At 43.1% G+C, this 27,469-nt stretch overlaps 1 protein-coding gene across 2 annotated transcripts; it reads left to right on the top strand.

The window, feature by feature from the left end:
• The first annotated feature begins 1,266 nt into the window (after positions 1–1,266).
• On the top strand, positions 1,267–26,300 carry ATP6V0D2 (ATPase H+ transporting V0 subunit d2). Of its 2 annotated transcripts, none has more exons than XM_069957406.1 (8): positions 1,267–1,495; positions 8,872–9,043; positions 10,448–10,626; positions 15,376–15,455; positions 19,104–19,181; positions 20,692–20,868; positions 22,891–22,968; positions 24,091–26,300. In XM_069957406.1, the coding sequence occupies exons 1-8, from the start codon at positions 1,369–1,371 to the stop codon at positions 24,250–24,252; spliced, it is 1,053 nt and encodes a 350-aa protein (XP_069813507.1). In that variant the 5' UTR covers positions 1,267–1,368; the 3' UTR covers positions 24,253–26,300. The 2 variants fall into 2 exon arrangements, with proteins under 2 accessions (XP_069813507.1, XP_069813508.1); XM_069957407.1 differs by having other exon boundaries at positions 1,417–1,495; positions 8,892–9,043.
• The last annotated feature ends 1,169 nt before the right edge of the window (positions 26,301–27,469 follow it).

The raw sequence follows: 27,469 nt of genomic DNA, 5'->3' as shown, positions 1-27,469 counted from the left end.
CATAAATTTTCACATTGAATGAATGATTAGAGCCGTCTTCATATTGTCTGACGGAATTCTCACCACAGGATTGGTAGGTAATAGCTCCAGGTGTCACAGCCACACCAGACCTGATCATACCTCCCCCCCTCAAAAAATCACCATATTTACTGGCAAGTCTGAATGGGAGGTAGGAAACTAAAAAAATCAAAACAAAAAAAAGTTGTTTCCTTCCCCCTGCTGCTGACCCCCTGCAAGGTGCTGCCCTAGGCACCGAACCACGGGTGCCTAGTGGTAAATACGGCCCTGTGTGTGAACATAGTCTTATGCATATGTCCACAATAAATTATTCTTATTTCAACATAGATCATACGTCTTTGCAAGCCTCTTGTTTGCGGAATTTTGAAGTGCTATAGAATATGTTGGGGCTATAGAAATAATAATAATAATAATATTGTTATATAATGGTATTATTGTTTTTGTTATTTAAAAGGACGTCATTAATTAGAATGAACAACTAATTAAGCAACTAAATAGTTGGCATCCCAGACTAGTAAAATGGCCGGCATTCTTCAGACAAAAGTCTAAAAATCTCCCTCATCTCATCTCTTACAGGGGCACTCCGGCAATTTTTTTTCTTTTAAATTAGCAGAAAGTTTTAAAGATTTGTAATTTACTTCTATTTAAAAATCTGACATCTTCCAGTACTTATCAGCTGTTGTATGTCCTGAAGTGATATATTCTTTCAAGACTGATACATTGCTCTCTGCTGCCACCTCCGTCCACATCAGGAACTGTCTAAAATAGTAGCAGATCCCCATAGAAGACCTCTCCTGCTTTGGACAGTTCCTGTCACAGACAGAGGTAGCAACAGAGAGCACTGTGTTAGACTGAAAAGAAAACACCACTTCCTGCAGGACATACAGCAGCTGGTATGTACTGGAAGACTTGACATTTTTAAATAGGAGTAATTTACAAATCTATATAACTTTCTGGTTCCTTTTGCTAATGATGATTTTGTCCAGCAGATGGGGTATTTCTTTCTACAGGTTACAGGGCTGTTCATGAACTTCCTATATACAGTTAATGGAGGTGTACCTGGCCAGGAAAAACCCTAAGACTGCAGGCCCCGTATTAGTAACCTATAGTTATAAGGACGTCTTTAAGTGTCTTTCATGCAGATTGTTGTCCTCCTCTGGAAGGAACTCCAGCTAGTTGGTTGCAGTTCTACAATGACTGTTTGCATAATAAACAAAAGGGAACGGCTTTAAATGTAATGAAACAGGAACACGGTGGTTATTGTGTGTCACACTGGAAATTACAGCCTGTGAGTGCACGCCACTGTGTGTGAAGCCCTGAACGAGGAACAAGGACGCACTCACCTCCACCATGCCCGGATCCGAGTTTTACTTCAATGTGGATAATGGCTACCTGGAGGGATTAGTCCGAGGATTTAAGGGTGGCATCCTGAAGGCCAGCGACTACATCAACCTGGCACAATGTGAAACCTTAGAGGGTAAATTCCTAATATTATCATTATTATTATTATTACCAGTATTTGTTGCTGTAGACATTGTTTGGTTGGTTTCAGGAAGGAAAAGTATAAGTTTTTTACTTAAAAAACATGTTCTTTCAGATCAACTGGTGTCAGAAAGTTATATAGATTTGTAATTTACTTCTATTTAAAAATCGCAAGACTTCCAGTAGTTATTAGCTGCTGCATGCCCTGCAGGAAGTGGTGTATTCTTTCCAGTCTGACACAGTGCTCTCTGCTGCCACCTCTGTCCATGACAGGAACTGTGCAGAGCAGCAGCAAATCCCAAAGAATATCATCCCCTTCTCCAGCTCGATTAACATGTAGCATCTTTGTGCATAAAGCTTTGTCCTATACAGGGACAGACAAGTCATTTAGGCCCAATACACTTATTATTAGGTTGTTAAGATACTCTAGTTTAAAGTGGGAATGAATGGGACCCTGATAAATTTCTGCTTTTCTCTGCACAGTGACACTTCTGGGCAACTGAATGTTCAGGCAGCTAGAGCAAACACCATTTACTTGAATGGTGCATTTCCCTGCAGAGGAAGGAAGTAAAGGGATTGCAGTGCTAGACTATGAGATACACATTTTTTTCTTGTATTTACCTATTATGATTGTTATTTGGAGTGTAATTACGTAATCACTTGTTACGGTAATTGTATCCACATATATACTGAGACTTTAAAGTGTATTGTATCACGAAACGTTGCATTGGTGTGATTAAAAGGTGAAGTTTCTTTGGACGTGCTGTCTCCTACATTGCTTTTTTTTGAACAGTGACAACAATTGGAGGGTCAAAGGTTCCCCATTCCTGTATTAAAAAGAAGTCCAGCGAATTATAATATAATTATAAAATATAGCCAGTCAGTGATTGAGGGGTGATGCTGCTACAGTCACTGATTGGCTGAGCGGTCAGTCAATCAGCTGGGACAGGCCTTTTACCCCGAGTTGTGACATCACAACTGAGGGGAAAAAGCCTTCCGGCGGGGGTCCTGAGGCCGGTCCCGCCACTCACCATGGGCACAGGCAGAGGTAAGTAGTACTTGTAATCTGTTTCCCAACACCCCCCCCCCCCCTTCCCCGCCCCGATCGTGCAGGATGCCGGATTTTATCATCTGCCTGACTTCTCCTTTAAAGGGAGGCCCCAGATTGTGCAGTTTGCCTTGTCCTTGTTCCATATAATAGGCTCAAACTGAGAACTGTATAGGAAGTTAACCAAACGAGGAAGACACAAAGATGAATCATTGTCCCATGGATTCATTAATACAGGCAGTGATTCAGCATTGAAGCTAAGGGTAAATTTAGCAGTTTTCATACCTTATTTTATATCATACCTCATGGTGCTTGTTCCAGTAAAAAGTGATCTTTTATCATCTGCGGATTGTGCTACCCTCAGCGGGGCTTCAGGGTCACAGCGCCACTTAGCCCTGCCCACATCCCTACTATAGCCCCCCCCCCCCCCTGATTTCATTGTCGCATAGACCCTGTCCCCTTAGTGGTCATTGCTATGAGCTGACCTAGAGGGGATGGAGCCCAGACCTTTAGGCTGGCCTCTTCCAATGGCTGTCAAGGGGGCAGGGCCTACGATGATCATGTGGGAGGGGCTAAGTGGCACTTTGGCTGTGAGGCACAATCCGCAGATGATAAAAGATAACTTTTTACTAGAACAAGCACCATGAGGTATGATATAAAAAAGGTATGGAAACTGCAAAATTTACCCTTTACACCTGTGTAGAGAAGTTATAATGCAAAAAGGGGGCGACAGTGTAACTCAGCGGCCTCCATAGGTATTAAATGGAATTAGTTTTGAATGACCAGGACTCTTCCTAGAGCTGGCCGTCCATCAAACTAAGTAATCGGGGGCAGAAAGGTCATGGTAAGAGAACCTACTTATCATTTCCAGAGAGACCTGAAAATGGTGTCCACCAACAGTCCCCATCCAAGCTGACAGATCTTGAGAGAATCTGCAGAGAAGAATGGCAGAAAATCCCCAAATCCAGGAGTGAAAACTTGAAATATCATAGCCAATATAACTGGAGGCTGGAACACTGGCTGGAGAGATGGGTCTGAACACTTAAAGGGGTACTCCAGCTATTTTTTTTTTCTTTCAAATCTTTCAAAAGTGGTTTCACAAAGTTATATTGATTTCTAAATTATTTCTATTTAAAAATCAGCTGCTGTATGTCCTGCAGGAAGTGGTGAATTTTTTCCAGTCTTACACAGTGCTCTCTGTTGCCACCTTTGTCCATGTCAGGAACTGTCCAGAGCAGGAGAGGTTTTCTATGGGAATTTGCTACTGCTCTGGACAGTTCCTATCTCGGACAGAGGTGGCAGCAGAGAGCACTGTGTCAGACTGGGGAAAAATCTACCACTTCCTGTAGGACATAAAGCAGCTGATAAGTACTGGAAGACTTGAGATTTTTAAATAGGAGTAAATTACAAATGAATTGTGCCATATCTATCTATCTATCTATCTATCTATCTATCTATCTATCTCCTATCTATCTATCTATCTATCTATCTCCTATCTATCTCTCTCCTATCTATCTATCTATCTCCTATCTATCTATCTATCTATCTATCTATCTATCTATCTATCTATCTATCTATCTCTCTCCTATCTATCTATCTCCTATCTATCTATCTATCTATCTATCTATCTATCTATCTATCTTCTATCTATCTATCTCCTATCTATCTATCTATCTCCTATCTATCTATCTATCTATCTATCTATCTATCTATCTCCTATCTATCTATCTATCTATCTATCTATCTATCTATCTATCCTTCTATCTATCTCCTATCTATCTATCTATCTATCTATCTATCTATCTATCTATCTCCTATCTATCTATCTATCTATCTATCTATCTATCCTTCTATCTATCTCCTATCTATCTATCTATCTATCTATCTATCTATCTATCTTCTATCTATCTATCTCCTATCTATCTATCTATCTATCTATCTCCTATCTATCTATCTATCTATCTATCTATCTATCTATCTCCTATCTATCTATCTATCTATCTATCTATCTATCTATCTATCTATCTATACATCTATCTATCTCCTATCTATCTATCTATCTCCTATCTATCTATCTATCTATCTCCTATCTATCTATCTATCTATCTCCTATCTATCTATCTATCTATCTATCTATCTATCTCCTATCTATCTATCTATCTATCTATCTATCTATCTATCTATCTATCTATCTATCTATCTATCCTTCTATCTATCTCCTATCTATCTATCTATCTATCTGTCTATCTCCTATCTATCTATCTATCTATCTATCTATCTGTGTGTTTACACAGACAGATTTATCTGACAGATTTTTTAAGGCAAAGGCAGGAATGGATTTGAAAAGAGGATAAATCTCAGTCTTTCCTTTTTGACCTGTCCCCTGTGTATAGTCTGTTCCTGGCTTTGGCTTCAAAGATCTGTCAGATAAATCTCTCTGTGTAAACGCACCATTACCATCATCTATCTATCTATCTATCTATCTATCTATCTATCTAATATCTATTTATTTCGCTCCTTGTCACTTAATGTCCCAGCTTAATGACCCAGAACCTTGTGCATCATCTCTGTCACTACTCCCAGGCATCTCAAGCAGTGCGACCTTTGCTGTGTTTTGGCAACAGAGGGGTAAGCCGGCCGGCGTGCAGCCCCTGATTACAGGACAAACATGTCTCCGAGCTCAGGCAGTTTCTGCTGGTCCTGTTCAGTACGGTTCGGTAATATCTTAAGAGGCTCATCTAATCCTGCTGAGATGACTGACATTTATATGGCTGAGAGGTTTCTGTCAGACTATTCAGTCTCACTTGAATTATTTTCAGAATCAAGAATCTTAGAATTTGTATTAGAATTGATAGAAAAGTGGACATCTATCCTTTCATTAAAGCCAGTCTACACCTCCAGCTATCTCCTGATATGTCACTTACATAAGTCTGGGATCAGCTTATTGCCATAGGTCAGGCTGCTGGAATATCGCATTTCATACCATGACGGGTGTTATGTCTGGCTATAGAGTTCTCTCAAAGAACCTCAATATTGCAAACTGGTCATTTAAATAATTGGTTAAACATGTGATATATATGTACAAATACCCACTAGCTGGGCATGTACCATACAAATCAGGTGTCGGCTGTTAAAGGGGTCCTCCAAAGAAAAAAAAATGTTTTCAAATGAACTGATGTCAGAAAGTTATATAGATTTGTACACAAATTCTATAAAAAAAATAAAAAAAAACTCAAGTCTTTCAGTACTTATCAGCTGCTGTATGTCCTGCAGGAAGTGGTGTATTCTTTCCAGTCAGACCTGGTATCTCTGCTGCCAACTCTGTCCATGTCAGGAACCATCCAGAGCAGGACACGGACAGAGGTGGCAGCACAAAGCACTGTGTCAGACTGGAAAAAATAACCACTTCCTGCAGGACATACAGTAGCTGATAAGTACTGGAGGACTTGAGGTTTTTTTTAATATAGGTAATACAAATCTGAATAAATTACTGATACCAGTTGATTTGAAAACCCCTTTAAGTACAGCCCATGTCCTTGTGCAGCTACTCCGGCTTCAACATCACATAACCGTCTAAGCGATTGCCCACTCAGCCAGTCACTGACCCAGAGCAGCCAGTCACTGACCTAGCGTCCGTCAGCAGGACCCAGGAGCGGCACTAGAGAGACACGAGGATGGGTAAGTATACCTTGTTTATTAATTTCCCTCAACACCTGCTGGCCTTGCTTTTTGTATGGGATTTTCCATTTAATGAATAATCAATATTATCAATTAGACCAGGGCTACTTTTGTTATCTAGCCCCTCTTTTGCTGTGATCCTTTCTGCTGCTCTATTTTTTCTTTCTGCTTACATAGCACCTTGTAAAGCCAGTGCATCAGCCACCCTCTTTTCCATAACAATTTATAGAATTGTATAGTAATTATTGTCAAACACAGTGCCAACCTGCTGCGTTCAGTGTGCCTTCTCCAGTACTATGTCATGGCATGGCAGAAAGGAGGAAGCTTGTGAGTATGTGCTGTCCTGAGATTGGCCAGAGAAGTAAGGGAAAGGAAGTCCAGGTGTGAATACTGCTAGGAAACAGCCCAGCTCTGGACCTGCCACCTGAAATGAGAAATATCTGTGCGCCATGAAGGGGACTCTCAGGACTCTTATAACAATAGTATCAACAATAAGGGTTTTATATAACAAAACAATGCATTAAAAAAAAAAAACTTTTAAAAGTACAGGTTACACATAAACCCCTTAGATGCCACAGTCCACTCTTTGCCTGGATGTAAAAGCCTCTGACCATTAAAGAGACTCTGCCAGCAGGATTAGGCTGTCCTATAAGGGTAGCATAAACTAGTGACAGAGAAGCTGAACAGAGGGATGTATCACTTACACTGTTCTGTGCAGCTGTTTCAGAGATACTCTCTTGAATAATATGGACAATAACTAGTCCTCTCCATTATGTGCATGAGCCCAATAGTCCTCAATATTCATGAGAAGCAGAAAACTCCGCCCACCAGCTTCGGATTGGCAGTTACCTATCCATGCTGTGTATAGGCAGTCAACTGTCTGTCAGAAGCTGGAGGGTGGGGGGGAGTGTGGCAAGAATCTTATTCTCCTGCATATTAGGAGAACTGCTGAACAGAATGATGTCAGTAATACACCAATCTGGTCAGCATTTCCGTCACTAGTTTATAGGTGTGATTGCAGGCAATGCCCAATTGTGGCCTTATCTCTTCCCCGATGCAAACATGGGGCTAATTTGCATATGGTGCCAGTCTGAATAAAAGTCTTATTCCTGTATAATACAGTGATGGGTGAAGAGTCAGACGGTATGAAATCTTTTATTATTGGCCATGAGCCGTTTAATAGCTCTAAATCCACCTAAAAGAGTAAATCTAAAGTATCATTTCTCCTTGTTCATGGCTGCCTGCTGACCTCACAATGTAAACGTCTATTGATAAATTCTTCCCATAATCCCTTTAATTTTCCATGTTGATGCTTTCACAATGACGATTATATGCTATGAGGAATGAACTTTACAGATATACAAAGGTTTAACTCAGCAATTTTGTCTTTTAATGTAAAAACAAGCGCTTTAACTTGTTCTTTGATGTCTACGGAACGATCGGAAAAATAATAAATTTTTCCAGTGATAATAGGCTGCGTCCTGTTGTATTTATATCCGCCTGTACACTGGAGCATTCATCAGGAATAAGTCAACCAAACAACTGGGAACTAGATCTCTGAGCGCTGTTTTCCAAGTTCCAGAAACAACAAATGAGTCAATAACTCACGGTCCCTGTCATGTGGTCACTAAGATTAGGAACAATAAAAACGTCTTTCATGAAACATTCATGAAATGGAAATCATAGCATTGTTCACCTTAATGCTTAAGTTTGCAGCTTGTTTTGTAGTTAGTTTTAACATTTTGTGACGGTGAACCTGTTGTTCCTCTATGCAGATTTATATATATATATATATATATATATATATATATATATATATATATATACAGTGTATATATATATATATATATATATATATATATACAGTGTGTATATATATATATATATATATATATATATATATATATATATATATAAATATATATATATATACATAATTGGATTTAGGGCTAAAGCAAACATTTTGTACATTTCTTTTTCTTCAAGGGGTTTTCCCCAGAGTAAGGGCCCCTATACACCTCTAATAACTGACAGGCAAACATTTGTTCGGCTGCCCTGCCCCCAGAGTGCCGATATGCCCCCAGCTGACCCACCCCTTCTAACGATTATCAGTGAGGCAGGCCGGATCGGCGCTCTGGGGGCGAGACAGTGCCTCGTCCTCAGTGCCCCAAGCACAAAAGGGAGATATCAGTAGGTTAGATTACCTGCGCACCGAACTGGTACTTCAGGGGAAAAAAAATCAAGTGGTGTCAGAAAATTATGCAGACTTATAAATTACTTCCAATAAAAAAAACCTCAAGCCTTCCATTACTTATCAGCTACTGTATGTCCTCCAGGAGGTGGTGTATTCTTTCCAGTCTGACACAGTGCTCTCTGCTGCCACCTCTGTCCATGTCAGAAACTGTCCAGAGCAGGAAAGGTTTTCTATGGAGATTTGCTCCTGCTCTGGACAGTTCCTGACATGGACAGAGGTGGCAGCAGAGAGCACTGTGTCAGACTGGAAAGAATACACCACTTTCTGCAGGACATAAAAGATATCCATTGTATTAGGCATGGAAGTATATACATATTATTTGCATATAAACTATGACAATGTATCTGTGCTGTGGCCTCTGATATGATGGATTTATTCTATACTATTTTAGACCTGAAGTTGCATTTACAGTCCACAGACTATGGACACTTCCTGGCAAATGAGACTGGACAACTCACAGTACCCATGGTTGATGGAAAGCTGAAGGAAAAGCTTATGACTGAGTTCCACTACTTCAGGAACCATGCTTTCGAACCTCTTGCCACATTTCTAGATTTCATCACGTAAGTAGAAGCTGCACTGAAGGATGAACTAGTCTCCCACCTGCCCACACGCATCAATCATGGCTGTTTGAATATCCCATCCAGTGTAGAAAAGGAGGATAGGAGGCCTTGCATACTTGGGGTTCTTTATTTTAAAGGTTATTACCTGTTCCCTGTGTATAGCCTGTTCCTGGCTTTGGCTTCAAAAATCAGTCAGATAAATCTCTCCGTCTAAAGGCACCCTTACTCCCATAGGGTCCTATTATACGGCCCTGCTAGATCGGTGCTCGTTTACACGAGCCGATTATTGAGCAGCAAGGGCTGCATGGACATCGTCAGCGATGTCTGTGCAGCCCTTGCATTAAGTCTAAAATAATAATAATAACTCACCTTACCATATTCCTGGGCGTCCTCGGAGGCCTTCTGCGCTATGTGTAGCTCTGCCTCTGCTCCAGTCTTTGCAGTGACAGGCCACCAGCTGCTCGACCAATTACTGTCTCAGTCTCGGACGGTGATTGGCTGAGCGGCTATGGCCTGTCACTGCAAAGACCGGAGTAGAGGCAGAGCTGCACACAGCTTGGAGGGCCTCCCAGGACACCCGGGAACATGGCAAGATGAGTTAATAAATATTATTTTACACTATAATCATCAGCGGTCGGCCACGCATCGCTATTACACATAGCATTGTGCGGTCAGCTCCCAATGATTTTAGGTCTGAACCTAAAGAAATGACCAGCTGATGATCGTTTCATCAGCTGATCATTCTCTTTATTACACGGAGCAATAATCGGCCAAATCAGCCTAATTCGAGCGATTATCTAATAGGGCCCATAGACTTCAGAGAACTAGCACTCTACATGTGCACCCAACTCTTTTATATGTAACTTTGATAAGAGGTTAGAAGGGGTGGTATGGGGCCCCACCAACCATAATTCAGCTCTGATATTCAGTATAAAGTTTTAACTAGTTGCCATAAACTTTTTAGTAAGTCATTTATATTGAAGGTTCAGATGTGATAAGGAATTTTGGAATACCAATATTTAAATTAGACAAATCTAACCAGCTGATGGCCCCCTATAGTGCCCAGGACACTGAGGAGGAAGGTATGTGTGTTACCTTCCTCCTTGGCGTCCCCGACACTATAGGGAACCATCTGCTGATTAGATTCATCCAACCTGCTGATAGTTCCCCTTTAAGATATCAGTACAATCTTAATATAATAGAACAGAATAGAATTCTTCTGTATTGTTCTGTGCTTGCTTGTGTGCTAGGATGCACTATGGCTCTATGCACTATAGCCAAAAACAGATGAGGCCAAAAATCGCCTCTCATGAGTATAAAGTGATATAAAAATAATATGGAGATGAATGGTTATTTTCCATTACAGATAACAAAGCTCTGATCTTCTTCCATTACTCTCTGCAGGTACAGCTACATGATTGATAACATCATCCTCCTGATCACAGGGACGTTACACCAGAGGCCGATCTCAGAACTGGTTCCTAAGTGTCATCCCCTGGGCGGCTTTGAGCAGATGGAAGCAGTCAACATTGCCCAGACTCCGGCAGAGCTCTTCAATGCCGTCATAGTGGACACCCCGCTTGGTTTGTACAATTTGTTACAAAGTGATAAGATTGCACATTGTAGTAACAGGCGGAATGGTGGAATTCAGTGTGCCATAGCCTGTCTATGGGAGAGCGCATGCTCCTCCACTGCCACTGCTCTCCCCTTGACATGTCACCTCATTGAGCGGAGAGCCGCAGCAGCGGAGGTGTGCGTGCTCTCCCATAGAGAAACAGTGTCACACTGAGGCATTCTGCCTGATTTACTCAGTGTGAACATACCCTAATGTAGACCTCCTGACACATAGCAAATCTGTATACAACCAAAATAGCTCTTTTCCAGGGGGGGATATTTATTAAGACCATTCACCCCATCAGATTTATTAAGAGGCGTACATCACTAAGTAAATATGACTGGTGCAGAAATCTACGCCTGCTCTGGGTGACAGTGCTAGGGGCACTGGCTATAGCTGACAATGTTATGGGGCACTGGTTATGGCTGACAATGCTATGGGGCACTGGTTATGGCTGATAAATGTTATGGGGCACTGGTTATGGCTGACAATGTTATGGGGCACTGGCTATGGCTGACAATGTTATGGGGCACTGGTTATGGCTGACAATGTTATGGGGCACTGGCTATGGCTGACAATGTTATGGGGCACTGGCTATGGCTGACAATGTTATGGGGCACTGGCTATGGCTGACAATGTTATGGGGCACTGGTTATGGCTGACAATGTTATGGGGCACTGGCTATGGCTGACAATGCTATGGGGCACTGGTTATGGCTGACAATGTTATGGGGCACTGGCTATGGCTGACAATGTTATGGGGAACTGGATATGAGTAATAATGTTATGGGGCACTGGCTATGGCTGACAATGTTATGGGGCACTGGATATGAGTAATAATGTTATGGGGCACTGGCTATGGCTGACAATGTTATGGGGCACTGGCTATGGGTAATAATGTTATGGGGCACTGGCTATAGCTGACAATGTTATGGGGCACTGGTTATGGCTAACAATGTTATGGGGCACTGGTTATGGCTGACAATGTTATGGGGCACTGGCTATGGCTGACAATGCTATGGGGCACTGGATATGAGTAATAATGTTATGGGGCACTGGCTATGGCTGACAATGTTAGGGGGCACTGGTTATGGATGACAATGTTATGGGGCACTGGATATGGGTGATAATGTTATGGGGCACTGGCTATGGCTGACAATGTTAGGGGGCACTGGCTATGGCTAACAATGTTATGGGGCACTGGCTATGGCTGACAATGTTATGGGGCACTGGTTATGGCTGACAATGTTATGGGGCACTGGCAATGGCTGACAATGTTATGGGGCACTGGATATGGGTAATAATGTTATGGGGCACTGGCTATGGCTGACAATGTTATGGGGCACTGGCTATGGGTAATAATGTTATGGGGCACTGGCTATAGCTGACAATGTTAGGGGGCACTGGATATGGGTGATAATGTTATGGGGCACTGCCTATGGCTGACAATGTTAGGGGCACTGGCTATGGCTGACAATGTTATGGGGCACTGGTTATGGCTGATACTGTTATGGGGCACTGGCTATTGCTTACAATGTTATGGGGCACTGGCTATGGCTGACAATGCTATGGGGCACTGGTTATGGCTGACAATGTTATGGGGCACTGGCTATGGCTGACAATGTTATGGGGCACTGGATATGAGTAATAATGTTATGGGGCACTGGCTATGGCTGACAATGTTATGGGGCACTGGCTATGGGTAATAATGTTATGGGGCACTGGCTATAGCTGACAATGCTATGGGGCACTGGTTATGGCTAACAATGTTATGGGGCACTGGTTATGGCTGACAATGTTATGGGGCACTGGCTATGGCTGACAATGCTATGGGGCACTGGATATGAGTAATAATGTTATGGGGCACTGGCTATGGCATACAATGTTAGGGGGCACTGGTTATGGATGACAATGTTATGGGGCATTGGCTATGGCTGACAATGTTATGGGGCACTGGTTATGAGTAATAATATTATGGGGCACTGACTATGGCTGACAATGTTATGGGGCACTGGCTATGGGTAATAATGTTATGGGGCACTGGCTATAGCTGACAATGTTAGGGGGCACTGGTTATGGATGACAATGTTATGGGGCACTGGATATGGCTGACAATGTTAGGGGCACTGGCTATGGCTGACAATGTTATGGGGCACTGGTTATGGCTGATACTGTTATGGGGCACTGGCTATTGCTTACAATGTTATGGAGCACTGGCTATAGCTGACAATGTTATGGAGCACTGGCTATAGCTGACAATGTTATGGGGCATTGGCTATGGCTGACAATGTTATGGGGCACTGGTTATGAGTAATAATATTATGGGGCACTGACTATGGCTGACAATGTTATGGGGCACTGGATATGGCTGACAATGTTAGGGGCACTGGCTATGGCTGACAATGTTATGGGGCACTGGTTATGGCTGATACTGTTATGGGGCACTGGCTATTGCTTACAATGTTATGGAGCACTGGCTATAGCTGACAATGTTATGGAGCACTGGCTATAGCTGACAATGTTATGGGGCACTGGCTATGGCTGACAATGTTATGGGGCACTGGTTATGAGTAATAATGTTATGGGGCACTGACTATAGCTGACAATGTTATGGGGCACTGGCTATGGGTAATAATGTTATGGGGCACTGGCTATGGGTAATAATGTTATGGGGCACTGGCTATAGCTGACAATGTTAGGGGGCACTGGTTATGGATGACAATGTTATGGGGCACTGGATATGGGTGATAATGTTATGGGGTACTGGCTATGGCTGACAATGCTATGAGGCACTGGCTATGGCTGACAATGTTATGGGGCACTGGCTATGGGTAATAATGTTATGGGGCACTGGCTATGGCTGACAATGTTATGGGGCACTGGCTATGGGTAATAATGTTATGGGGCACTGGTTATGGCTGACAATGTTATGGGGCACTGGTTATGCTATGGCTGACAATGTTATGGGGCACTGGCTATGGCTGACAATGTTATGGGGCACTGGTTTTGGCTGATAATGTTATGGGGCACTGGCTATGGCTGACAATGTTATGGGGGCACTGGCTATGGGTGATAATGTTATGGGGCACTGGCTATGGCTGACAATGTTAGGGGGCACTGGTTAGGGCTCATAATGTTATGGGGCACTGGTTATGGCTGGCAATGTTATGGGGTGCTGGCTATGGCTGACAATGTTAGGGGGCACTGGTTAAGGCTGATAGTGTTATGGGGCACTGGTTAGGGCTGATAATGTTATGGGGCGCTGGTTATGGCTGGCAATGTTATGGGGTGCTGGCTATGGCTGACAATGTTAGGGGGCACTGGTTAGGGCTGATAATGTTATGGGGCACTGGTTAGGGCTGATAATATTATGGGGCACTGGTTAAGGCTGATAATGTTATGGGGCACTGGTTAGGGCTGATAATGTTATGGGGCGCTGGTTATGGCTGGCAATGTTATGGGGTGCTGGCTATGGCTGACAATGTTAGGGGGCACTGGTTAGGGCTGATAATGTTATGGGGCACTGGTTAGGGCTGATAATATTATGGGGCACTGGTTAGGGCTGATAATGTTATGGGGCACTGGTTAGGGCTGATAATGTTATGGGGCACTGGTTAGGGCTGATAATAGAACATATTATAAGAGCAGACTTTGTTGTAGCTTTGGGCTTTGTTCACAATACGTATAAGTATATTTTATGCGCCTGTGAACATTGCCTGTTTCTTTATGGGATCCCGGCCGGAGTGTATACACATCGTATACGCTCCGGCCGGGATCCGTGCGGCGCCGCAAATAACTGACATGTCAGTTTTCTGCAGCCGCAATTCAATGAATTGCGGCCGTAGGAAACCCTGTCAGTTCACACAGTGAAGCGAGCGGGATGATCCGGGCAAAGCGGGTCACAGAACGGCCGGTCTCTATACGTTGTGTGAACATAACCGGATCATCCAGGCTACTTAGCTAGACATAGGGGGAGATTTATCAAACATGGTGTAAAGTGAAACTGGTTCAGTTGCCCCTAGCAACCAATCAGATTCCACCTTTCATTCCTCACAGACTCTTTGGAAAATGAAAGGTGGAATCTGATTGGTTGCTAGGGGCAACTGAGCCAGTTTCACTGTACACCATGTTTGATAAATCTCCCCCTATATAGTGTATAACCCATTGGTTTTATTTCTATTATTTGTATCCCATCCGTCCCTATTCCATCATCCAGTGATAGAGAAGCTGCTAGCATGAAACATACCAAATAAGTCTGGTACATTAGTGTAAATGGGCACTATACCCACTGGTACCTTTGCTATCTCGGCCTATATTACGGTATATTTATAAATGATGTATTATTGGTGGAATTATCAATGATTCCCTGTGGATGGAACATTGTACACAGATAAATGACCGGCCCAGAACACGGTATTTCCACACAATTCTTTTCATCAAAGCTTCATTTAAGAGAATTGAGAACGAAATGAGTTTCTTGGAACATATTCAGCAGGACATAATGCAGTCGCAGTTTCTCATCCGTATACGGCCTGCAATAACCAAACTATCACCATCACCTCCTGGATGGGACCTCACTGGGATGATCAGTGCTGCTTACAGTGAGAGTGTCTATTGGGGCCTATAATGGGGTATAGATCTTATTGGGGCATCATATAATGTTCTCCTTGCTGATCCCAGACTTTATACCAATGCCAACTCCTCTTTTCCATCTCTAGCTGACTTTTTCCAAGATTGCCTGTCGGAAAATGATATGGATGAGATGAATATTGAAATTATGCGAAACAAGCTGTACAAGGTATGGTCCGGTGCGCACCGACCGCTAGACACTCATTTTATATCTGCTTGCAAATCAGTAATGCTGCAGTTTACAGGATGGTTCTATAGAGGTTAGTGGGATGTAGGTTTCAGAACATTACGGGGGGTACTCATTGTGCAAAACGCAGCTTTAATTTAAAATCCCCCCCGTGTTTACTGGTTTACCTGGTTATCAAAAGGCGTGAGAGCCAAGAGAGAATGCACTTAGCACGGACTTCTCCTAACTTCTTCTGATCGACTGGGGTGTAAACACTCAGACCCTGACTGATAAAAACACTCAGACCCTGACTGATGAAAACACTCAGATCCCGACTGATAAAAAAAACAATCAGACCCTGACTGATAAAAACACTCAGACCCTGACTGATGAAAACACTCAGATCCTGACTGATAAAAACACTCAGACCCTGACTGATAAAAACTTTTAATATGTCTCTATGACATAGTAGAAGGTTTTTTTTGTTTTGTTACAGTGGCCATTTAAAGGGGCACTCTGGAGGACAAAAATATTCAAATCAATTGTAGAGAGATGAGCGAACCAGGTTCAGGTTCGAGTCCATCCGAACCCGAACATTCGGTATTTGATTAGTGGCGGCTGCTTAAGTTGGATAAAGCTCTAAGGTTGTCTGGAAAACATGGATACAGCCAATGACTATATCCATGTTTTCCACATAGCCTTAGAGCTTTATCCAACTTTAGCAGCCGCCGCTAATCAAATGCCGCAACTTCGGGTTCGGATGCACTTGAGCATGCCCGAGGTTCGCTCATCTCTTGATGTCAGAAAGTTATACATATTTGTAAATAATTTCTCTAAAAAAAAAAAAAAAAAAAAAAAAAAAAACTTCCAGGACTTATCAGTTGCTGTATGTCCTGCAGGATGTGGTGTATTCTTTCCAGACCCATTGCTCTCTGCTGCCACCTCTGTTCATGTCAGGAACTGTCCAAAATAGTAGCAGATCTTCATAGAAAACCGCTACTGCTCTGGACAGTTCCTGACAGGGACAGAGGTGGCAGCAGAGAGCACGGAGTCAGACTGGAAAGAATAAACAACTTCCTGCAGGACATACAGCAGCTGATAAGTACAGGAAGACCTGATATTTTTAATATATTTACAAATCTATAGAACTTTCTGCAACCAGTTGATTTGAAAAACGTTTTTTTCTCCAAATATTCACCACATATTTTTCTGGAGCATGATATTTCTGGGAACACCAACACTGGCATGCCCAAAGGTATTACCTTGTAATCTTTTTAGCTATGCCAGTGGTTTGGGATAGGTTCAATGTTTTTCAATCCACTGGTGTCAGAAAGTTATTCAGATTTGTAAATTACTTCTGTTAAAATTGAAGCCTTCCAATACTTATCAGCTGCTGCATGTGGTGTATTATTTCAAGTCTGACTTTCAGCGCTCTCTGCTGCCACCTCTGTCCATGTCAGGAACTGTCTAGAGCAGGGGAGGTTTTCAATGGAAATTCAGACAGAGGTGGCAGCAGAGAGCACTGTGTCAGATTGGAAAGAATACAGCACTTTCTACAGGCCATACAGCAGCTGATAAGTACTGGAAGATTTGAGATATTTAAACAGGAGTAATTTACAAATCTATATAACTTTCTGACACCTGTTGATTTGAGAACAATTTTATTTTTCCAAAGTACCTCTTTTAAAGAGGTGAATGACCAAATTTAAAAGGAACATGTTGCATTGAAACTGTAGTCCCGTCTACAGGCATCATATTATAGATCATAAAGCGCTCAACAGACTGATATATATTTATGTGGGAAAACTTGTCATTTATTTATGTAAATCTCTGTTCACTCTGGGCTAAGGAGTCATGTAGGTGGTCTCACCAAGTTGGACCGCCCCCTTGACTATTTAGCCCAAAATTAATCAAGAGTTACATGAATTTATACTAAAACTATATATCAATCTGCTCAATAAGATATAGCCCATAGATTGGACTGCATTTTGTCTTCCCTTTTGTATTTTCTTCATTCTACAATGTCTTCTCTTATATGAGTATTTTGTTGTATATAAAGTATTTATGGTGAAATTTTGTCTCTACCTTTTTATATGTCATTCTTCTGGCTGATACACTGTGATGGCTTTCTTATATAGTAATATAGCTGAGCAGAGAGCATTGAGAATAGACCATGCATTTACAGAATTGTGTGGGTACCTTCATATGCCAACAAAATTGAGGCAAATGTTTATAGCCGGCAAATCATTGCACAGTCATGTGGCTTCTCTGCCCTGGAGATGTACGATCCGCGACTACTAAGTAATAATTCCAGACAGAAATGTTCTTACACATTATCATTTATTCATATTCCCACTGGAGGCTGTCTAATGTAAATGGACGTTATTGTGATTTTATGGCATCGCCGATGAAGGTGTTATAGATATGAATAGAATACTAGTGGTATAAATACCATGACAGTCAGAGAGAAATCTAGTGCTTCTGGAAATTTACATTGATGGGTCATCCTGCAACGAGGCCTCTTACCAGTGGCGTCGCTACCATAGAGGCAGGGTAGGCGGTTGCTATGGGTCCCGTGCAGGAGGGGGGCCCTGGGGGAGAAGGTAAGAGCGTCTGTCCTTCTGTTTAACCCCTTATGTACTGCAGTGTGTAAAGGCCCTATTCCACCAACAGATCTGACGACAGATTATCTGCCAAAGATGTGAAGCTAAACCCAGGAGTGGATTTGAAAAGAGGAGAAATCCAGTCTTTCCTTTATGACCTGTTCTCTGTTTATAGTCTGTTCCTGGGTTTGGCTTCAAATCTTTGGCAGATAATCTGTCGTCAGATCTGTTGGTGGAATAGGGCCTTTAAGTGACCCAATGTTTACTTACATTCTGCAACACAAAAGAAAGGGTTAACAAGCAGAAGAAAGCAATCTCTACTTCACTGCTCTGATAACCTCTGACCTCTGTTCTCCAGCTGCTGCAATCAAGTAGGGAAAGAAAAATGTGCAGAGCTCCGTGCAGAGGTCAGGGGTTATCAGTTCACCAGTAGTAAAGCAGATATATATATATATATATACAGTGTATATATATATATATATATATATATATATATATATATATATATATATATATGTATGCGCAGCGCTTTGTGTTGTGCGTAGGGGAGGGGGTCCCTTAAAAATGTATGCTATGGGGCCCCGTGAATCCTAGCTACACCCCTGCCTCTTACACCAAAATCCATCACAGCAATGTCACACACCATGTGGCAGTGTCTGTTACTGCATCTCATCACCACCATCAATTAAAAATCCTGAAAACGTTACTCACCATGTGGCCGTGTCTGGTAATGCAGCTCAGAACCACCATCAATGTAAAATCCTGAAAACATCACACACCATGTGGCCGTGTCTGGTACTGCAGCTCAGCACCACCATCAATGTAATATCCTGAAAACGTCACACACCATGTGGCTGTGTCTGGTTCGAAAACAGCAGATAAGACCTCGTAATATCACTTGTAACCGGACTAAATGACAGTATCAGCCTTAGCGGAGTTATGAATTAGCAAACGATATGGCTTGTTTAAGCAAAATGACCAAATAATTATGTATTATGAGATAATATGGAAGCAATCCTAGGCTGCTTATGTCTGTTTTCTCTATTAGTCGTACCTAGAGGCTTTCCACAACTTCTGCAAAAATCTCGGAGGAACAACTGAAGAAATAATGTGCCCAATTCTCGAGGTAAAAAATGAAAAAATGATTTTTCATCTTAGGTTGAGTAAAAATTTTAATTGGTGGTGTATGGCTTTAAGACTGACTGCTAGAGATAGGTCAGTCACTGTTATTCCAGCAATCAGTCAGTCTTAGGAGGCCTCTTAGATACATCTTATGGTCCACATACACTTTAAACTTTTGTTGGCAATACGTGCTGCTTGCGAATGTCAGTATAGGGTTTATGACCACCAACAGATGATGTCAGTGGAGATGATGGAACGTCATTGCCCGACCCCTTTCTTCTGGGAAAGATAAGCCGCAGCTTAAGCTGTCTGGCAAGGGCTTTACCCTCCCCTCCCCATCAGTGATGTAGCTACCATAGAGGCAAGGCAGGCAGCTGCTATGGGGCCCCTGCTGAAGGGAGGCCCGGGGGATGCACAGGGAAGATAAGAACCATTTTGTGTCCTTCTGCTTAACCCCTTATGTACTGCAATGTGTAAGTGACTCAATGTTCATATACATGCTGCATGCTGCAACACAAAAATGGTTAAAAACAGAAGACAAGGAGATCTCTGCTTCACTGCTCTGATAACCCCTGACCTCTGTCCTCCAGAGCTTTTGCAGAGGTCAGGGGTTATCAGTGCACCAGCAGTGAAGCAGAGAGCTTCTTGTCTTCTGTTTTTACCTTTTAATACTCCCCCCCCCCCCCCCCATTTCTTCATATTGTATTAGTGCCCCGAAATGGTAAGAATCCTCCCTATGCCCTCATACTGTAATAGTACCCCATACATTAATAGTACCCTTGTGCCCCCAGGCTGTAATAGTATGCCCCCTCCCCCACCCCGTCATCCCTACTGAAACATACCTGATCAAAGTGAAAAAAAAGAAGAAAAATAAGAAATCCTGCTCCATTCTTAGGTGCAGCTGTTGCTCCTCTCTACCCTTAACTGCTTTGGGCTTCTTATTGGCACCACACATACACCTTCCATAGCTGTCAGCCAAACATAAGCTGACAGACAGTTCTGGAGTTGGTAAAAGTCGCTGACAGACAGTTCTGGAGGAGGCTTTTGCCTGGAAGAAAAAGAGACTTAAAGTACAACATGCCTGACTCTTCTCTCTTTCGAACTCATCTGCTATGGGGGAGGGGGGAGGGAGGCCTCCATACCCAATAGTCAGGCGGTCGGTCCCTTTAAAATTGGCAGGGTTGACCGACCTTTTACTAATGTATATGGGGACCTTTAGTGTGTGTATGTTGCAGCCAAGCCACCAAAAGCTGCACAGTAGTTGAGTAGCTATGTATCAGCTGTCATAGACACATTCGGCCATAGGGGAGAAGATTAATACCTTGCATAGTCCCACCTACTACCTAAAACTCTGGAATAAATCCCTGGTTTTTGGATATGTATTTTTATCTTAGTAGGACAGTACAGCACCATGATAACTGGGTTTATGTTGTACATTCTGTCTTCTTTGATCTTCAGTGTAAGGTATGGGAGTAGCTGGCAGCCTTATGTAATCGTCTCTTTCCCTTTTGTAGTTTGAAGCTGACAGACGCGCATTTATTATCACTATCAATTCATTTGGCACCGAGCTTAACAAAGAAGACAGAGAGACTCTGTTCCCAACCTGTGGCAGACTGTATCCAGAGGGGCTGCGACTTCTCGCCAACGCCGATGACTACGACCAAGTGAAGAACATTGCAGAATACTACGCTGTATGTACAATCATAATGGCATGGTGTGGGCTGTTATTTACATTTTTTTCGATCATATTTAGAGATGAGCGACCCTGGAGCATGCTCGAGTCCATCCGAACCTGAGCGTTCGGCATTTGATTAGCGGTGGCTGCTGAAATTGGATAAAGCCCTAAGGCTATGTGGAAAACATGGATACAGCCATTGGCTGTATCCATGTTTTCCAGACAACCTTAGAGCTTTATCCAAGTTCAGCAGCCACCGCTAATCAAATGCCGAGCGTGCTCCAGGTTTGCTCATCTCTAATCATATTATATACACAGCATTAGAGATTGTTTAATAATCACTATAGTATTGCTTAGTATACTTAGTCGTATTCTGACACATCCCAAAGTGTATTTGACCTGGGGTCCCATATGACTACCGATATCTGTAGCCCTAAGGTGCCTATACACAGTAGAGGACTATAATAGTTTCGTTTCAGGCTGTAGCCCAGGGCCCTGAGCTCCTGGGAGACCCATGGCCCCCCAGACAGACTTATACTTTTAGTGATGTATTATCTCCAGGCTACAGTTAAGCCATGAGTTGCATAAAAATCGCTGCTTTTTACCACAATTTTGCACAAATCAGGGCAAAACTGCAGCAAGGAGACAATGCAGTAACATTTCGGAACATACTGAAGGACCTTATCATGTGACAATGATGTCACCACAGGTCCTTTACAGGCTGCATTATGGAAGAAAAAGACTAAAGCTAGTGCCGCCATTGTTACAGAGGGTTGGGGGGGGGGGGGGCAAGCTTGGTGAACAGCCCGGGGCCCATGGTAATGTTAATCTGCCCCTGCCTATACACCTTCTATAAGTGTCAGCCAGATGATCGTTTAGCCAAAAGTTATAGTTCCTGTACCCACCTGCAGCCATCCCTTCCCCCCAAACCACTGGTACAGTTCAGTAGCTCTCATGAAGTCCTTTACTAGCGTGGCGTGGGATTCAAACCTCTCCTGGTCACATCTTTTAGGTGAAAAACAATGTTTTATTCCAAAGACGTGTGGCATAGAGCATTCATGACCTAGGCCTGCGGTGCCTCTCAGGCCCTCCTCCCTGCCCCCCTTCTATTTAGCGAGGATTCTCCTCTTCTGCACCGACCTAGCACAAAAAACCAGGCCTTGTAGGTGCACCTGTGCTGATTCAGCTTGCAATGGCGCATGCACTGAATTTGGTTGGCAAAGAAGAATCCTGGCCAGGGTTATTGCTAAACAGAAGGGGGCAGGGGTGACCTAAGAGGTGCCGCAGGCCTAAGGCATGGACGCTCTTTCCGCCTCTTAGCCTTCAGCTAAAAAACAGCACCAGGAGAGATTTGAATCTTGCTTCAGGAATGGACTTCATCAGAGCTACTAAATAGTATTAGTAGTTGGGAAGGGGGGATTACATTCACCTTTAAACACATGAAACTACTGACACTGCCTGTTGGTGGTATATATATATATATATATATATATATATAATATTAACCGGCACTCCAGTATCCTTCTGTGTCGCGGTGCTCGTAGCAATAGTAGTAAACCGATAAATAATAGATCCTGGCACTGAGCGAGTGCCGGGATCTATTATTTATCAGTTTACTGCCTGTTGGTGGAGAGTCAGGAGGCCTCCATACATCTTATAGTCTCTAGTATAAAGTGCATGGGCATCTTTAGTTACAAATAGAACGCTAAAGGTGTAAGTTTTCACCAAAAATCACCAGTTTTGGTGATTTGGAGTAATTGTACTATGACTGTTCACCAATCCATACACAATGGGGTCCAGCAGCATCGATCTCTAGGCTTCAATAGGTAAGAAAGATGTACGCTAGTGTCCCGAAGGGAGATATCACTGATCGTGTTATGTTGTAGTCATCGAAGAAACCTGTAAGATTTACATTGAAATTATCTCTTGTAAGTAAACTTTGTTATCCCAGGACAAGGAAGGACAAGTGTAACAGAAGGTTTTATACCACTTTTTTTTGGATCCTGGTCTAATATATCCTGGTTTATATTTCTTGCAGGAATACAGAGCATTGTTTGAAGGAGTTGGGAGTGGAACTGGAGAAAAGACATTAGAAGACAAGTTTTTTGAACATGAGGTAAGGCATAAAGCAACACAACTACAAACAAAAAAAAAATGTGAAAAATGTCCCCCAACAATCAGCTGTAATCTGGTATGTCCCTTAACTTCATCCTTGGCGCTGTTCTGGTGCAGTTTTAATGTAGTCCTCTGTCCGGTAAGGCCATTTGGAACACTGCCACACTCCCAGAGCACCGATCCAGCCCGCACCCGGCTGGCCCGCTGATAATCATTAGGGGGGGGGGGGGGGGCAGGGGCTGATCTGTTCTCTGGGGGTGGGGCAGTGCTTCAAACGGCATTACTGCACAAAGCACTACATTAAGGCTATGTTCACACAACGTAAGTTCCGTGGGAATCCCAGCCGTTGCTAGAATGGCCATGATTCCCACAGAACTTAGGTAGTGTTGCCTTCTGAGGGAATACCAGCTGGAGTGTATACACATAGTATACGCTCCGGCCAGGATCCCTAGCGGTCCCTGACATGTCAGTTTTCTGCGGCTGCTATTCATTGAAGACCCAGCAGAAGACCCTGTCAGTGCACACTATGAAGTGAGCGGCTCCGGCCGCGCGCTCCATAGTGTGCTGTGGGGGGTCTGATGCGGGCGCGCATGGATGCGTCCGCATCAGAACTCTGCGTCGCTAAAGACCATCCGGACGGAACTGCAGTATCGGCCGAGATGATCTTCTCTGAGACGGCCAGTCTCTTATATAGTGTGAACATAGCCTAAAACTGCATGGGAACAGCACCAAGGATAAAGGGAAGAGACATACCTTCATCCTCAGCGCCCCATACGCAATAGGGAGGGATCAGAAGAGAATGTTGAATAGGAGACTGCCCAGTATTAATTTTGCATATGAAAATGCATTATGTAAAGTGGACATCCCAGTTATACAGGCGGTCTCATGAACACAACGCTATCCATATGTCTTATTAGGTCATATAGACATCATAGAAGAATTTTCCCCTCTTGGGCTTTCCCTTTACTAAGTGGAGCAGCCACGACGCCGCAGCTACTGGGGGGAAATTGTCTGGTCAGAGAAGGCTTCCAGGTGGTGGACCTGTGGTGATCAGCTGATCTGCTGCAGTGACTGTAATGAGACATCTTTAAGTTGATTTACTTGTTTTATTATTTGTTTCCAGGTGAAAATGAACGTGTTGGCGTTTAACAACCAGTTCCACTTTGGAGTCTTTTATGCCTACGTTAAGCTGAAGGAGCAGGAATGTCGCAATGTGGTGTGGATCGCTGAATGTATTTCTCAAAGGCATCGGACAAAAATTAATAACTACATTCCTATTCTGTAAACCGCCCATTCATCCACAATGTGGAGGGTTACAACATCATGGCACTATTATAACAGGGCATTTCTGAAATTGTAGAACATTCCAAACTATGGATGATTGCTCAGGCTCCTGTAACATTGTATAGTATATCACTTCTACAGCCTTGTCCAGTACATGGCTGAATGGAACATGTTTCATAAGACTAAGCAACAAGATAATCCTATGTTAAATAATAGCTGAAGCCGCTTTATGATTGTAGACAAAAACACAAAATATTGTAACCCAATTTTTAGACAATGTAAATTTAGACTAGACTAGCTTCAGCCAAAGCCAGCGGTAGGTTCCAAAGTGGAAAATATTAAAGGGGTATTCTGCTCAAAATGAACATTGGTGAGAGCATAACAAACCTTACAAATTCTTACCTTTCCGCGCTCCGTCGATGTCCTCCTGCGACATCTTTGGGTCCAGGCTGAACAATACCCCCTGCACTTCTAAGATGGACTTGCCTGGCAGTGCCAGCCGCTCAGCCAATCACTGGTGACTGTGCTCTCCTATCTCAATCAGTGATTGACTGACCCGACTGTCACTGACAGGCGATTCTGTCTCAGAAGTGGACATGGGGTTGCTCAGCCAGATGAGGCAGGAGGACATTGGGAAAGTGTGAAAAGGTTAGAATACACAGGATAGAGGACAAGTATGAAATCGCAGGGGTCTGTTTCATTCTCTATGGAGCCGCTGAAGAGAGACAAGAACAGCACTCGGCTCTATCTGGCAGCTCCATAGAGAACGAAAGGAGCCGTAGGTCACGCACCGACCCATGGCTTGCTTCATAACAAAGGAGCCGGGCCGCCGATAGAGAGATCCCTGGGGGAACGGAGGTCGGACCCCTTGCAATCTCATCCTGTGGATAGTGGACAAGTAAATTTACATCGGCAAACCCCTTTAAGAACAGCAAGATATGAAAAGTTAATTTACAGTGGAATACCCATTTAAGGAAGAAATTATACTTCTTCCTGCTGGATCTACTGGTTTGTCTGAAAATAATTAATAAATAAATAAATAAATGAATGAATGAATGAATGAATTGTAGCCACAAAAGTATAAACAAAAATTTCTAAAAAAAAAGGCTAAATGGGACCTAATGAAAAAAAAAGGCAGAAAAAATCTAAAAGGCAGTATAAATATCTGAAAGTTTGGAATTTGTTTTGCCTGTAAATTTTTATTAGGCTTAAAATATGAACAAAAAACTGTGCGTGTGTGTACATTGCCTAAGGGCGCTTTCACTTGTGCTGTTCTTGGACGATTCTGGGAGTCAAGGTCAATCTTGGATCATAATTAGAGATGATTGAACAGGGCCGAGGTTCAGGTTTGTACGAACCCGGACCATCGGCATTTGACTCCCACTGCCTTCCTGTTCAGTAAATGACCAGAGGGGCTTTTTAGTTATTCTTTAGGGGGTTTTTTTGTTTGCTAGTTTTTTTTTGTTTTGTTTTTTTGTAGTTTGTTTCTTTTGATGAAGAGCTCTGCGAACATAATAGTTATAATGTAATAATGATGATTAATAATAATGATCACCAGTTAATGATGATTAAGTGGTGATGATAATATCCCACTTTGATAGGGAATAGGGGCCTCCCTACTAAGGAGGTGGGCACCATAAATGGTAGGGACACACTAATGGAGGACTAGCACAGACTGCCATTACCCTTCACCCATTGCTGATTCTTTGCTCTGTCAGTGTTGTGATCAGGGATCTGCATTGTTTCAGATATGTAATCTTATTAAAAGTTAAGTTTCCGTTGTAATTCTAGGGCTCCTCCCAATGACACTACAAGCATTACTCATCCATCTCTATTTAACAACAACATTTATAACCCAGCCCGATCTCTAATTAACAGCATCATAACATGTATAATTATGGCACCTGACTATTCTGCAATATTGATTCTTACATGTGAGGTAGTTCCCTCTTTTTGTCACTAGATGGCACCATCTATGTACTATTTGTTGCAAAACTATTTTTACTCAATGCAAAGCGAGAAGTCACAAAACAAACCCAAGAAATTTAATTCCCTCATTCCAGTTCATCCGAATCCTTTACAAGGACAAAGGAAAAAAAAAAAAAAGAGTAAAATTAAGAATAAAAAAGGATGAAGTTCTGTATATTTTACAGTTCTGTATATTTTACAGATTATACTGCAGTAGGGGCCGGATGATCTTTGCAGTCGCAGACTCCTGACGCGAGCGCATCGGAACTGTCCACTGCACACTATGGAGCGTGCATCCGGAGCCGCTCGCTCCATAGTGTGCACTGGCAGGGTTTTCTGCGCCCGCTATTCACTGAATAGCGGCCGCAGAAAACTGACATGTCAGTTTTCTACAGCGCCATGAGAGATCCCAACCGGAGCGTATACTATGTGTATAGTAGACAAGGCAGCGTATATTTTCGTAAAAAGTACATAGCCTAATATATATAGATAGATGATAGATAGATAATAGATTGATAGATGTCCTTCTACATGTATGTTGATGGTGATATCTGTACTATATCTGCACCTACTATACTTACTATTGGATGTCCAGCTTCCCTAGACATTTCTATCATATACAATAAACAGATAATATTAGATAACTAGACAGCATACAATGCACAGTGACCAAATAACTACAACCAGTGGCGGATTATAACGTGACCGGTTTGGGCGGCCACCCGGGGCCCGAGGCTCCGGGGGGGCCCATGCCACGCCGCCCACATTATAATCCGCCACTGCACTGCCATGGCTGATGCGCGGCTGCCGGGGGTCTCCCGTCATATCCTGGCAGCACGCGCATTAGAGAGCTCCCCATGCACCTGTGGCTGTGACTTCCGGCGCACGGGGAGCTCTCTGATGCGCGCGCTGCTGGGGATAGGACAGGACACCCCCGCAGCCGCACATCAGCCGGGGAAAGACCAGGAGGCGAGAGGCTCGACGGGGGAACGGATGGCAGGTGAGTTGTGTTTTTTGTTTTTTTGTGTGTTATCTGCACGGGGGGGGGGGGGGGGGGGGGGGGGGGGGGGGGGGGGGGGGGGGGGGGAGAGGGGACCATCTATAAGGGGGGAATAGGGAAGAGGGGGACCATCTATAAGGGGGGAATAGGGAAGAGGGGGAACATCTATAAGGGGGGAATAGGGAAGAGGGGGACCATCTATAAGGGGGACATGAATATGCAAAAGAGGAGCCCATGGAGCCTCATTGAA

Source organism: Dendropsophus ebraccatus, chromosome 2 (assembly GCF_027789765.1).
Source record: "Dendropsophus ebraccatus isolate aDenEbr1 chromosome 2, aDenEbr1.pat, whole genome shotgun sequence".
Taxonomy (NCBI): domain Eukaryota; kingdom Metazoa; phylum Chordata; class Amphibia; order Anura; family Hylidae; genus Dendropsophus; species Dendropsophus ebraccatus.
This window is presented reverse-complemented; position numbering and strand designations above follow the sequence as displayed.